Source organism: Panicum virgatum, chromosome 2K (genome assembly GCF_016808335.1).
Source record: "Panicum virgatum strain AP13 chromosome 2K, P.virgatum_v5, whole genome shotgun sequence".
In the NCBI taxonomy this organism is placed as follows: domain Eukaryota; kingdom Viridiplantae; phylum Streptophyta; class Magnoliopsida; order Poales; family Poaceae; genus Panicum; species Panicum virgatum.
Window position 1 is genome coordinate 33,101,906 of NC_053137.1, and position 15,239 is coordinate 33,117,144.

At 39.8% G+C, this 15,239-nt stretch overlaps 1 protein-coding gene across 2 annotated transcripts; it reads left to right on the forward strand.

Moving 5' to 3' along the window:
• Positions 1-4,902: 4,902 nt before the first annotated feature.
• On the forward strand, positions 4,903-12,741 carry LOC120673611. 2 transcript variants are annotated; one of them, XM_039954551.1, is made up of 13 exons: positions 4,903-5,459; positions 6,716-6,791; positions 6,891-7,432; positions 7,626-7,688; positions 7,845-7,930; positions 8,221-8,699; positions 8,834-9,184; positions 9,370-10,102; positions 10,413-10,643; positions 10,744-10,868; positions 10,961-11,337; positions 11,576-11,681; positions 11,763-12,741. In XM_039954551.1, exons 2-13 carry the CDS (start codon positions 6,785-6,787, stop codon positions 12,389-12,391), a joined length of 3,729 nt encoding a protein of 1,242 aa, XP_039810485.1. In that variant the 5' UTR covers positions 4,903-5,459; positions 6,716-6,784; the 3' UTR covers positions 12,392-12,741. The 2 variants fall into 2 exon arrangements, with proteins under 2 accessions (XP_039810485.1, XP_039810492.1); XM_039954558.1 differs by having other exon boundaries at positions 4,910-5,459; positions 7,629-7,688.
• The last annotated feature ends 2,498 nt before the right edge of the window (positions 12,742-15,239 follow it).

The window sequence follows — 15,239 nt, forward strand, 5'->3', positions numbered from 1 at the left end:
AGTAGAGAGCAAGTAAGATTTCAACAAGTTGAGTATAGAAAAGTAATTTGAATTAAGCATAAAATATTTCTAGGATTAGTAGCTTATCAAGATAATAAGGGCATGTTTGGAGGAGCTAAAATTGAGTGCTAAACTTTAGCACATATTAGAACTCACACATATGCTTAAGTTTTTGAATCTTGACTAAACTTTAGTCCACCTAGTAACACTCCTGTTTGGATGAGCTGTGCTAAAGTTTAGCACATATTAGCTCTTGAATCCAAACAAACCTTAAAACAAAAAAGACCAAACCTTGAAGCTTAAATGAGCAGTAGAATAAAAGATGGGCAGGTGGGGGGCCCATAATTTTGGGGGGCCCGGTGCAGTCGCCCACCTCGCCCACCCTCATCGACGGGCCTGTCTCTTTTCTAGCATTTGTGAGTTTTCGTTTGAAAACATATGTAGTGAATTTCATAACTATTCTTGCTGGCATTGTTTTTCATGAATTTGAGAGAAACACTCAACTATAAATATGTTCCTGACATAAATACATATATCTTCATATGGATCCCACCCAGACCTCAATTTAGGATGGCTAAACACTACATTCCTATGATAGAGCATCAGAAAAATTATTCTCTGTGAGTATCGTACCACTTGCTTACATGTGTCTTGTTAGTTTTGTACTCTGATGATGTCCATAATTTCTGCAATGTTGTGGCTAAAATTAGGGCCAAGTTAGTGGTGAAATGGCCTAATTGGATTTAAAATACAAATACTTAATCTTCAAGGCAAACACAGATTTGAATATGCTTGACATAAGAATTCTTGTACATTGCAATCCTGGTAGAGTTGAGGCAATATTTATGCCAATCAATTAGATACAATATCTCAGGGGATTTTAACTGATGAGATTTTGTCATAATATTCCAATTTAGAAATTTCATTGAGCAAACCAATAAGGCATATGGCAGTTAAATATGTATATTATACTTTACCAAATTTGAACGCAAATAATTGTGATAAACGTTTTGGATGGAAAAATTTATGTACCATGTTTGCATCAATAGTCTTAATGCAAACTTGAAAATATTTTTCACATTGGTGTGAAGTTATAAATTAGATTTGAAAAAAACCAACATATCAATATCCTATTGCATATGGTAAAGTATCACTCTTTCCTTTCGCGCTCTCAACCGAGAATGTTGAGCCCCATCCAAAAAAAGGTGAAGAATGTTTCTGAGACAGTTTTCAGATCAGCACCTCTTACATGCTGATAAAGTTTTGTTCATCTATAATAACATGACCAATTCATAACATGACTGCAACACTATTGTGATACTGTAGTTTTTACCTAAGCATCATGTAGTTCAAGTTTGCTGTGGATGATCATTTTTCATGTACTACCGTATTATGAGTGGCAATGTTTCTCAAAAGTGCGCTAACTTTTTTGTGTACAAGATAATTATTTTATGCTTTATTTTTGTGAGTCTCCTAACTAATTTGACCAGGTTTATCCTATTAGCTAGCTAAAACTAATAACATATTAATTACGGTATATGACTCTAATTATGGGTTTCCTCATGATCTGCAGGCTATTGAAGCTGGGAGGCTGCCAGGTGTTATTCTTGATGAGATACCAAGCAAGTACTACAATGGATTAGTTGTTTGTGAGGTGAGTTATTTTATCACACTTAAAAAATGATATGTGTTGGGTATTTTAGCATCACAAATAAATCCGCAAGTGTACAGATACTGTTGTACCTTTCACCTTAGAGTATTCCAAGGGTTATCGAATCCAAGTACTGGTAGACCTACAGGGTGGCCAGGGTATGCCGTGGCATACCCTACGCCATCCCTCCTCTACCCTAATAATGATTTCTTTGACTCGGATTTGGTCAAATTTGAATTGCATCTTGGCAATTATATATCGATAACATTAGACATGAGGACAACTTCAAAGGTCTTACCAATCTTGTTGACCTCTTAGTTAAGCTAGTTCAAAGTGGGAGGTATAAAGCTTATGATATAATTTATAATCTTCTAAAATTGGTCTTGCTTTTACTGGTGGCAAGGCCAACTGTTTAAAGGGTCATTGACTTTTGTGAAAACTAAGTTGAGAAATAAGATGGAAGAAAGTCTTTTAGATGTTTGATTGATTGTCTATACACATTTATCGAGCGAGATATTTTCTTTCAAGTGGATGAAGACGATATAATTAATACTTTCATGAACTTTAGGCAGCGTAGACTTGAAAAGAAGAAATAAGGTAATCTCTTTGAGATATTGTAGGTGTGTAAGTTTATTTTATGTATTTCTAAAACTTAATGTGCTTCTACTATTTATATTGTAATATGCAAGTATTGAATCAAATTGCTTATATACCGAATTGCTCGTGGATTTTTTTGTTGTATACCAATTTTTTTTATTGTATTGAATATCAAATTGTATGTTGAAATTTTGAAATGGCATACCCTAAGTTTCAATCCTAGGTCCGCCACTTATCCTAGAGAACATATGTGCACTAACTTCTAATCTAGTTGGTCCAAGGACACACCAAGATAGGTGTCAAGGATAGAGAGGATTCGTAAAATAGCACTATAGTTGAATTAAAAGTCGATTTCTTAGGCGCAATACTCGTTTCGGGCAACGGCTTACACTTGGTCTGCCAGGCGACTCTGTCCCATAGCACTACGCTATATCCGAACATGGAGGATTACAAAGGACCAATAGGGTTGTCACCACCTACGGCCTACCTCTAACAATCCGTGGGATATAAGGCAAACAAAGGATAACCCTTAGTCTAGACACCATGTCTACACTATTGATTACTACTGCAGTCTAACTATGTATGAGCTCTCGTAGCAAACTACACCGCGAGTAGGAGAACTGATCTTACTCAACTACAAGCACTACCAGCATATACTGTACCAAGTAAAATACTAGATATAGGAACCACGAATACTTACTAAAACCCAAAGAATGTAGCAACATCTGTAGAGATACAAGTTGGGAGAAGAGTGTCGACACCCGGCACTTCTCCCGAACTTCCTCTCAGTCTCGTAGAGGTACAAATTGGAGAAGAGCGCCAACAAATCCAACGCCCCTTCTGAGTACCTCTACCCCTAACCCAACAAACTCAAGAGGAGACTTGCTGTTGCTCTTGGTGGTTTCTTCATTTGGAGCCCCCGTCTCACGTCTCGTATTTATAGAGGGTGACCATGGTGCTTCTGTCAGGGAATGAGCTGCACTCACTTGGAACAGACGTTAGGAGCCAATATGGAGCTGCCATGTCAAAGGAGGGTGGCCAAAATACATGGTCGGCCGACTGGGCCGGTCAGCATCTAGTTTTGGCTCCGAACCGGCTCATCTTCAGCCGGGTGGCTGCTAGGTGGGCCCTAAGGTCTGTTTTGACTGAGTGCCCGATGTCCTAAGTTGGTTGCATGTGTTTGTGGGCTCTTTGATTCATGTGAAGCTGAACAACGCGCTCTGATTGGTCGACGCCTTTTGCCTTGGATTGAGCGTGTTTTCTTGCTCTTGACGTGTGTTTTCTCCCATATTACACCTGCCTATAAATATTTACCAACACGTGTGGAAACGATTAGTAATAAAGCCATACCACCAGGTTGATGTTCGTCTTTTATGTATTTATGCAGAATTTGACAACCTAAAATTGGTACTTGAGCACCGTCAACAACATGCTAGCATTGTTATTGAACTGTAACATGCAAAAACTGTAGGAATTTTATTCTTTTAAGTAGTGTTTGATTTCTCTCTGATGCATGATTAAAAAATTGTAGTCACAAATTCTGTACCGATTGTTTATCCTATATAGGTGAAATCCTTTCTTTAAAAGAAAAACTATAAGTTCGGCTAGCTGTATTGCAAACACTATATTGAAACAACCTATCAGTAAAAACTTTTTTCTAAGGGTAAGTACATTGATCTAATCTAATAGACGGTCTCATGCATTACCATATCATCTGAAGATGATGTAATAGGTAACACATACAGTGGGCAGGCAAGGAGGTTGCTTGCTTTCTGCTGACAAATAGCCAACACGAAGCTCTAGCAAGCGACTGGGCAGTAGGAAGTAAAAAAATGGAGGTGGTCATGGGAGGCGAAAGTAAAGAGTAGGTGGAAAAGTGAGAGTAAAAACGAGAGTTGTACCGATTTGTACTTTTATTGTATTGTATCATGTATCTAACTATTTACTTACGTACTTTGGAATACGAACATGGTGCATGAATATTTGTCACATCAAATAGTATGTCTTTATTGTTGTATGAAATTTACAAATATTTTATATGATGAAAACGATCGAGGAAGGAAATAGATATGAAAATTGAGTATAGTTAACTGAATTTTGACAAGACTCATCAAGTTTGGTCTGAATGCAAATACATTTGCAAGATTTTTATATTCAATTACAAGTGAGAACTATTGTTATTTGACCTTTTTTCAAGAAGGAAGTAAAATAGGAGAGTGACTTGGCTTTTTAAGTAATTGTATAGTACATTATCATATATGAATAAGTATCTGTGAAAATAATCTCATAAAAGATGTACCATAAAGTGTTGCACTTCATAGATCAATTCAATTAAAGTATTTATATTGAATAATATTTTTAGTTTTGTAGGTAGTTGAGAAGTTCAACACCTATATTTTTGTGGTTATTTGGGGCTTGACTTTTGTTTTTGTTATTGAATAATTTTAGTGCGTGCGGTATTAATTTTAGTTGTTTATTTGATTTTCAAAAATACACGTCCTTCTGGTGCATACATATTATTTTCAATAATTATAAATTTTATTTCACCCACCCTACTATCAATTTTTTTTAAAATAACAGGTCTGTTAAATTGAGATCGGGTGGTAAAAAGATGGTTTCCGACAAATTTTAATAATAATAACCGGCGAAAAAACAGAAACCGTTTCCATTCGTGCCTCGTCTCTCCCGACTCACCTCCATCCCCGTCTTCCCGAGCGCCTCCTCGACGGCATGTCGACTAGGGTTCGCTAGCGCCGCTCCCTCCATCGGCCCCCCTCCTCCGACCCCGTATCCCTTCGATTCCCAACCCCGTTCGTCCCTGTTCTCCCTCAACGCTCTTCTCCGACTATAACCCTATAATCGCCAGCTGCTAGGTCCGCCGCTACCCCTGGTTGCCGCCGCCGGTGGGTTCTACGGAGGAAAACGGGATTCCGCCGGCTTCCTCTGCCAGCTGACGCCTTCGATTTCCCGATCCGGCCGACCGGAACCTCGTTCCTCCGCTCCGCTAGTCTTAAGGTCGGCGACCTGTGCTCCCCGCCGTCTTTGGCTATCTCCTCCGACACTCCAAGCGAAGTCCGGTCTCCCCGTCCGTTCCGGCATCCTTCCTTCCTCCCAGCCGCCAGCAACGGTAGCTACCTCTCATCTAAGCCACAAGCATCGACAGCTGCCTCCTCATCTCGCTACTCCGACGAGGCGTTCCCCAGTTCACGAGGTCAGGCCGCCCTCCATTCCCCAGTTCTATGTGCTTGTCGCAAATTTTCGTAAAAATCAACTGATCCGCGGATGTACTGTGCACTAAGATTAGGTTGATTATGGCACATGTGGGTGGTTGCTCGAGCTATCCATCATTTCAGTGAGGTGTTGAGAGGTGTTCTATCATTATACTTAATTTATTAAACATCCCAACTCGGCAACTCGTTAGCTGAATTAAACTTCTTAGGATCTGAAAGTTAATGGAGAATGTATCTACAGTCTTGTGCACTTCTATGAACAGTCAAAGTAAGAATTACAGGTATGTAATAGGATTACTACTTAACCTTCAGACCTGCGGTTAGCCCATCAATTTCTTGACACATATAGATCAATGTCCGCATACACATCACTTATGTGTTAGATCAATGTCCGCATACACACCACTTATGTGTATCCACACATCTTTCCTATAAAATTGTTGCTTATACTGTTGCACCAGCACCCATCTTCTAATATCTGATATGCATAATTGCAAGTGCTCGAGCTACCTGAAAAGTTATTTGGGCATTCATCATTGGTATGACATCTCTACATGGGTAGCTATATGCTGCATGCAGTTATTAGCTAGAGTTAGCACGCTCTGGTATTTATTTCCATTTTAATCTACAGGAACAAGATTATGTGACCATTATATTCGTGTTATTTAGTTTGAATGAGATTGATAACAGAGTAGGCAGCCAGGCCGAACATACATAGGCAATGCAGAAGGATGGGATACATATTTGGGGGAACGGGAAGCACAACATATAGGCACAAGAATGCCTATCTTACAGCTATTTTCACAAAACTGTGATCATAGATACAGGCACAAAAGTTTCTCTATATATTTATATCTTTTTTTTCGAGACACTATATATATTTATATCTATTCAGCTGTGAATGTGATCATAATTTTTGCTGTAGTCAATAGTTCTGGAGGACTTGTTACTCTGCCTGCACATTGTTGCATAATTAGAACAGCTGCAATTTTCACATCTTGCAGAAAACGAGGCAAATTGGTACATGCACATGGTTTGCTGCAAATCCAGAATATATCAAATCTGTATTTGCATCAAAACGTTGTCTGGATTGACCCAAGATTTGCATATTTATCATTATTATTAGCTAACATGTTTATGCTTTAGTTTGTCAAGTTTTTCTTTCATTTTTTTCTCTTCTTTCTTCCCATGTTTATTAGCCAAGAATCTGTTATTTACTATGTCTTGGAATTAATAGGGCAATTTTCCTCACTGGAAAGGAAGGACACTTGTGAGCCAGAACATTTCATAAATCTTAATAAAGGACATGCGATGTATGCTTTCTTCCCTTCTCATCCCATATGTATCTTAGATGTCTTTCACTCTAAACAGAATCAGAATCAACAATACCACTAATAATTGTTTCTGTTCAGTAAGGAATGCAGATCGGGCGGCACGTAGCTCAGACCGTCACAATAATGTTGTTTCATGGATCTCTGAGATTAAAGCTACATCTAATGTGGCTGTAAGGAAGAAAAGGGGGAAAAGAGCACCTCCATCTTCTAAAAGATTGCGTGATAAAAAGGTGGATAAAGAGATTGACAGTGATGATGCAAACAATGACATTGATGGTACAGATGGACAGATTGGTAAAAATCAGTCTGATGTGCACAGTGAGGAGTGTGTGGATGGGACAACTAGTGATGGCTTACAGAAGGCAGGTCAGTCAGGTAATTCTGATGGTCCAACCTTGGCTTCAGGAGAACAAGTACATTCAACAGACTCTAAAGACATCCTCCAAAAGAAGAGTAGCTCTCAAACCACAAAGAAGGTTTCTCGAAGCTCAACAAGAAGCAGGCAAGGTGCATCTCATTTGGAACAGGAAGGTGCAGATGAAGATGATTCTCATGGACAAGCGGCTGTTGTGAATAAGGATGTTGATGACAAAAGAAGCTCTCACGAAATCAAGGATGATGTGAGTTCCTTGGTCTAATAGATTATCTGTTCCAGCCTTTTCATTTTACCTATGTTTACAGCCTTATGATCACAAAGTTATCATGCATCTTGAAGTGATTTGTTTGCTTCATATCGAAACATATAATATATCTAAAAGTACACCTTCAATTTTGTATTTGCAACTAAGTTTGTTGTAAATGTTCAATACCCAGCAGGTATCTGATACACAGGTGAATACCACATCCTCTGATGATAAAAGTTCAGAAGTTGAAGATGTGAGTTGTGAACCTTAAACTTCTGTTATGTTATTTATATCTCTAGACCTCAATTGGTTGCACGATTGGGTTACTTTCTCATTTCTTCTTTCTGTGATTGAATAATGGCCTTAGTTTTGAATCACCTGAACTGTGTAACTTGTTTAAAAACAATAGGTGAAGGTGTGTGACATTTGTGGAGATGTTGGTGAGGAGGAGAAGCTTGCAGTGTGTAGCAGATGCAATGACGGCGCAGAGCATACGTAATGTTTCTTTGCTCATTGCTTTCTTTTATATACAACTGTTCAATTGCGTTTGGGGATTGTGTATGGTAATGGTTAAAGTTGCTCATTTGCTGTTTCCTGATTTTTAGTTGCTAACTGGAAGGCTAAAGGCAAAATTAGGCATGCCAATGTACTTATAATGAGTTTACACAATTATAACCTTTGTTCATATACCTCCAGGCAGGAAGAAATTGCACTTTTCATCTTTTGTTTACATAAAGAATTGCAAATCTGATGTGTTTTTTTTTCATGTCCCATCTTTACTTCAGGTATTGTATGCGGGTAATGATGGAAGATGTTCCAGAGAGTGAGTGGTTGTGTGAGGACTGCCAAACTGCGGTAGAATCTGAAAAGAAGAAACTAGAAAAATCTGAGGTGAAGGTTGGCACTTCAAAAGGGCAGTCCTTTGAAGGGGAAATGAACAAACCTGCCATTGCTGCAAAGAGCAGAAGTTCTTCCGACACTGAATTGGAGGCTGAAAATGTAGGCAACAAAGAGTCCGATACCGCAAATAAGGGGAATGATACGGTCAAAAACATGATGGAAGAAGATGCTGCAATTACATCCACAAATCGAGACACTATTTCTGAAACTGGTGGCGTTTACATGGGGGCTGACTCCAGAAAAAGAATGCCATCTTCACGCGAGAGCTCACTTGGGTATGATGCTGACAAAGGAAAGCAACCTCATCTAGTGGGAACCTTGTTGGCGTCTAATGCTCCAAAGAATCAGGCAACACAAGCTCGTGGTAAATTGTTAATATCATTATTTTCAGATGTAGACTCTTTACATAATTTCCTGAATGTTCAATTTATGGTACTTCTGGGTTTGCCCTAAAGACATGGCACTAGATGAAACTCTACTAAACAAGGTTTACTGCAGGTCAACTTACCAAATCCACTTCTTTCAACAACTCAAAGGTTCCCAAAGTGAAGCAATTGAACGAAGTTCCTCAGAAGCCCAAAAATTTGAAGGAATCTTGGTCTTCAATCATTAAAAAGGAAGGGCCAATCAGTATGACTACTAAGTCAGCAACCTTCAAAAAGCCTAAACCTTGTGAAGCAGCAAACAAGGCAAAGTCTTCAATCACACTTGCTGAGGAGCCAAGGGTGGCGAATCAGCTGATGAGCCAAAATGTAACAAATGATCAATGTTCTTCTATATTAGGGACTCCCTCCACTACTGCTTCAATGGTTGCTCCTGTTATTTCAAAAACTGATACACTTGCTACAGGTAATAGCATGGCTGACTCGAATAATTTATGCACTGCTCATTTACATGGTTGTAAAATTTATATTGATAAATTTCCTTGTCCCCTCCTTTCCATGCATCTCATCATTTTTTTAATGTGTCATAGATCATTTATTTTTCTAATTGCATTGATTTTATTGTAGAGTAACATTAATTTGTTCTTTCAGGAAACAGTGAACTAAAGAAGCCACTTTTAGCAAAATTGGCTGGAAGTACAATGCTACCTAATACTGAAAGATCCTCGGGTGGTATTCTTGGCCCAGGTGCTCAGAGAAAAGTAACTCAAAACTCGGATCCTTCACATCGGGATACTAAAACAAAGGATGTCATTGGGTTCAAACAGGGTGCTTCTAGCAGTAATCGTACAATCCGTTGCCAAAGATGTAATGAAGCAGGCCATTCCACACAATTTTGTGCCGTTGACAAACTTAGTGTGTCTGCTGTAAAACCTTTGAGCGAGCGAAACTTGAAGGATGCATCTGCCAAAAGAAATAGAATGTCTGAAACTAGCACATCAGCAGCTACTGAAAAAGATGCCTCCAGACCAGGGAATCAATCAGAGCAAATCCTAAATTGGGGTACTTATCAGAATCCATTATATGGGCCTAAAGATGTTTTACCTGCCTCATTCAGCCATGTGAAAAAGCCCTCCCCATTGTCAGCTCGAGCTAATGAACAGGATATGAAATATATTTTGTCCACCCAAGGGAGCACAGCTTCAGTAGATTCTAGCAAGCTGAAGTTCAAAGATGATCATCCCACTTTATCTGCCGCAACAGGAACCTCTGCTGACAATGGTCGTACTATGCCAAGTGATCGAAGGGATGAATCTGCTCAAGCCTTTTCAACTGGTGATGAACCAATGGCTTCAACTGTCCCAGAGATGGACTGGATATGGCAGTATGGATATTCTTTCCGTTCGATCCCATATGTGGAATTATTAACTTAAACATTTTAAATATATTAATAAGTCCCTGTACATGTCATTACCAATCTACATTCTACAGTCAACTAAGAATCCCTCATTGGATAATGCTTTCACATGCTTTCTGTGTTTCGTTTCAATGATCTCAAGTGTGCTTCTTGGTTCATTCCATTTTGTTTTTAGACCTGATTATCACTCACTGGTGTGCATTGTTTGCTATGATTTATGATATTATCTAGATTTGTCATCATATGCATTTTAACCTCTTCTTTCTTGTCTTAATAGAGGTGGTTTTGAGCTGCGGAGAACTGGAGAATCACCTGAGCTATGTGATGGTTTCCAAGCCCACTTATCGTGTTCTGCTTCACAGTCAGTGCTGGAAGTAGCAAAGAAATTCCCTTCTAATGTCCAGCTTGAGGAAGTACCTCGGCAGAATTCATGGCCAACACAATTTCAGGAAAATGGTCCAACATATGAAAATGTTGGTCTTTTCTTCTTTGCTAGAGATGTTCAGAGGTGTGTTGTAGCTTTTCTGCTTATTCATACTTATTTCAGTCGTTCATACTTCATTTTGTATAATTTGAAACTCTAATCTAAATAGCTCATATTTTTGCAGCTATGAAAACCACTACAGTAAATTAGTTGAAAATATGCTGAAGAATGATTTAGTTCTCCGAGGAAGTGTTGACGCCGTTGAGTTGCTTATATTTCCTTCCAATATCCTGTCAAAGAACTTCCAAAGTAAGAATTCTTCAACAACTTGAAGTTTTATTTTATCTCGTGTTAGGTTTTACTGTGATTGGTGAATTGATCATATTCTTATTCTGTCTAAGGGTGGAATATGTTCTATTTTCTATGGGGTATATTCAGAGTTAGCAGAAAAGATTGCTCAAACCTTCCATCTGATGTATCGACAACTAAGCTGGAACCTAATTTTAATGAGGATCCCCAGGCTGTGGTTCCCAGTACCTCTGTTTTGTCATCTAGTCTTTCATTCTCAAAAAACAGGAATAGTTTTGCCGAACAGCACACCATTTTGGTAAAGTCTGCTAATTGTCTACCCAGTTTGGAAGCCAATCATGAGGTGTGTTTGAATGGAGAGAACTCTGTGAATCAGCCTGTGAGTGGAAGAGCTAATGATGATCTAGATTCAACAAATAGCAATGGTGCTATGGGTCCCTCTGCCATGGCTACAGAAATAAAAGAACAGGTGAATACTTATATCTAGTTCTGTCTGATGATAGCTCATGCTTGTTGAACTGTTTTTCTACATAGTTGCATTCATGAACTTCTAGAAAGTTCTCCAGTCATGACTTTGTTGGTGAACTGCTTGGGAGTTTCGTATGCCTTTATGACAACTGGCATTGTATCAAATCAGTTTTACATGATTATTTAGATGATCCCTCATATCAGTATCTGAAGGTAACATTTTTTTTATACACGTGCAGAAGCCTGATGTTAAAAAATTGGACAGTTTTGGTGGTACTTCTAGTGAAAGAGATTTTGATGTGAACACAGTGTCTGTTGCTTGTTCCATCTCAACCCATCAGAAAGGTAACTATGTTCCCCATCGTAGTAGGAGTTCATTATTTACCACACTTTTGTAACTTTCTTTTTTACTTTATCTTGTTGAAGAACCTGGCAAGGAGGGCACAATTATCAACCTTAACGATGCAGAGGACCCCATGGATATAGACCATGTAAATACTGGTGAGATAACAGGAGCACTATATGCACATGGATCAGGTGGTGCACGCAAAAGAAATATTGAGATGGCCAATGGAGGTGCTGAAGTTGATGGAGTACTCGAGCATAAGAAAATCAAATTGGATACTGTAGTATCTACAAACTCTGGTTTAAGTGAGAATATCAACAATGGAAGGTTATCATCTAAGGTGCATCCCTTTGCTGCTTCGTCTGTGGATGATGCTAGTACCAATAATTCGATGGCCGGAGCCTCCAGCAGCGATACAAAGTGCATATTTCCTCTAGATCTAAATGCAGTGGATGACACATTATCTGAGAACATTGTAAATATTCCATCTTCAGATGATGAAGAGTCACTGGAACCTGTTCCATCAAAGGTTGGAGAGAAGCAGGCTGGGGAAGAAAACCTGTCAACTGATATAACAGGCCCCCTCTCCCTCTCACTTGCATTTCCATCAAGGAAGGAACAAGCTAGTAAGCCACAATCGGGGCCCCAAAGACAGTTTCCTGAGAGGAGCAATAGGAATAATACATCATCCATTTGGGGCCAACAGTGATGGTGAGTTACCCAAGCAGTCTTGCTCTTTGAAGCAATCAGAACATTGAAATCCCAAAACAGATGCACTTGCAATGATGAGCTCCAATGATTTGACTGGGGGATGATTCAGTGCAGAAAGAGCCGAGGTTCCCCCCCCCCCCCCCCCCCCCCCCCCAGAATTTAGAGCTAGAGATTGGGGCATCAAATGAAATGCCATGTTTTAAAGATCTGCATTGTAAATCGCATGCCCGTTTTTGCCCTTAGCTTTTAGTGGTCGACAGTTGAATGGTACCAAGCGCGAGTAAAATGCTGGTGTTTTAACTGCTGGTCACAAAATGATGGTCCATTCTGTTCATTGCTTCTTTTTTTTCTTTGTCTATGAATTTGCTGCGGGTGCAGCCCCAACAGCATTGCGCAAGCATTAGACAAATACCTTAACTATTTCATATCCCATATATGCAGTTTAATCAACAAGAAACTTTGTAGATTGAATTCTTTGATGCAGCGGTGCTATGTTTAGTGGTGTGTTAGAGCAATTTGTAGGCCCTATTTTGCAATAGCAATTCTAGCAATAGTCTCTACTCTAGGGTAGTACAACTTATATACTCACAACACACATACTCACGCTTCTATTAATACACGTACACAAACTCTACTCATGAGCATTTTCGAAGACTGAGTCGGCAACTTCAAGATTGACAAGTCACCATAGGTGCTTCGGTGTTGACGGGAATGTCACTTACCATAGAATGCACAACGCCATTAAACTCTAAAATATTAATTTGCTCGTATGGGGAGTCGAACTCAAGACTTGAGGTGTTACTGAGACTTGTATTCCCCCCTTTATCCCCCCCCCCTTTCAAGTTACCCTCTATATATCATTGGAATCACACACTAAAATTCATGCAAATATTTCTAAAGCATAGTGATAATCCCTATTCTAACTCATAATTTCAGACATACTAATTCAAATTTTTATCCAAAAATTTTCAAACAAAAAATAACAGCAAACATGAATGTAATGGAGATAACCAACAAGGCAATATTCGGATACATATTTCACCGGACAGCTAGCAATGCAAGATGGATAAACAACTCTCAAGTTGATCCAATACTACTGCATATTCCAAAAAGTCGTGAATGCAAGTCATACACTTGTCAAGAACGAAAACAATGGAGACACTTTATTTGACATATTTCAAAGATATTCAGCAAGGCAACATCTCTACGGATAGTTTTTTGAACCGCATGTTGTAAACGGCCAAGAGCCGGTCCCAATTGATCTTGTAACAGATCCGCAACCAAATGAATACATTTATTTTTCAAGTGATTCATATCGTCATCGTCAAGTATACCTGTTCCAAATTTCATTCCAATCAACTGATCCGTAGCGGCCAACCTTGGTTTGACTAAGACATATCCATTTAATCCTGGTATAGTATAAGACCATAGTGATATAAGTATCATAGCAAATAATAACTACAAAATAGTGATCCCAAAAATCCACTTCAGGTTTTAGCACTCCTGAGGTTGAGTCACACTATATGCATTTTTTGGATCCTTTAATGAAACAGTGATGGGAAAAGTTTGAATCGAAACAGTAAAAAGAATACCATGCCCAATCCTCATAATGCCAGACCAAGCAATTGTAGAAGTTACATAATTCTGCGGTTCCCGCAATCACAGAAATAGCTCCTTCATCAGGTTTCAGTGCAACAGACAAAGTTCATACAGAATGAATGCATTCTACAACTACTAGTGTCAAGAAACCTGCATTATGCACAACTGAAAAAAGAGAGGAAAAAAATCTTACCTTGCAAGATGTGCCCGTCGGCGTCTAGCCTCTTGCATTGCTATTGATGGCGGCCTTCCTTCCTACGTCGACTTGGCGTGGACGTAAACAGCGGAGGGGTACTCGCCGACAACGACGAGGCGGTGCGGTGAGGTCAAGGCCGGGTTGTCAATGCTGATGGGTGGCGATGTATCGCGGGAGGTATGGAACCCCATGGATCGAGGTGGCGCGGGAGGGGCAGCCCTCTTCATCATTGGTGGGATGTGCGGTGAGGTTGGGTCGGCGGTGGACAGAGCGGTGAGGTTTAGGGTTCCCATGTGGGATGAATTGGCAGCAGAAGGGAATGGGGAGGAGAGTGGTGGAGGTGAACGGCGAAGGGGAGCGCGCAAGGGCATCATGCAGGAGGGAGGAAGGGCCGCTGCGCAGGAGGGAGAGAGGAGAAGCTAATCGGGAGGGTGCGCCATCACAGGAGGTTGGGGAAATGACCGAGTAGGGGCTTCCATTCCTACCAGCAGGACAAGAGGCTGGGAGGGTCAATCTAGGGGCATCCCTAGTGTTGGGGCATGAATAGGGACCTTTTTGGAATTAATTTTTTTTTTTGCCCTTGATCCCTAGATCTCGAGTCTAGATCTCGAGTAGGGGCTAGAATTAGAATTTTGCTAGAGTTGCTCTAAGGTGCAGGCTCTGGAGCCATGGTTTTTACTCTCAAATCCTCAACTATAGCAACAATTTCTAGATTTTACTTATGACATGTGGGACCTATTAGTGCCTTACTTTTCCATTTTTTTTCTTTTACGTTGATCTTCATCTGTACAAGTCGAGCTCCATCCATGCTCGGACGGTGCTAGCAACGAGCGGACGCATGGCGTAATGGGAATGTGGGTGATGGTCATGATTATGGCGGGCCCCACATGCTGTAGCGTGATGCCATCAGATGCTCGCATGTGCATGTACAACGTAGACCGGCAAATTAGCTGAGTTTAATCATCCTCTATGTTCCATAGCTTTTGCAATTTTTGTTCCACCGTTTCATTGAGATGTGACACATTTTTATTTTTGATGTTTCAAAGACCTT

Excerpts from the sequence above, each read along its gene's own strand:
- LOC120673611 (XM_039954551.1), top strand. Across the intron at positions 10,103-10,412 it reads GAGATGGACTGGATATGGCA|AGGTGGTTTTGAGCTGCGGA; the intron begins GTATGGATATTC and ends TTGTCTTAATAG. Across the intron at positions 10,869-10,960 it reads CCTGTCAAAGAACTTCCAAA|GGTGGAATATGTTCTATTTT; the intron begins GTAAGAATTCTT and ends ATTCTGTCTAAG.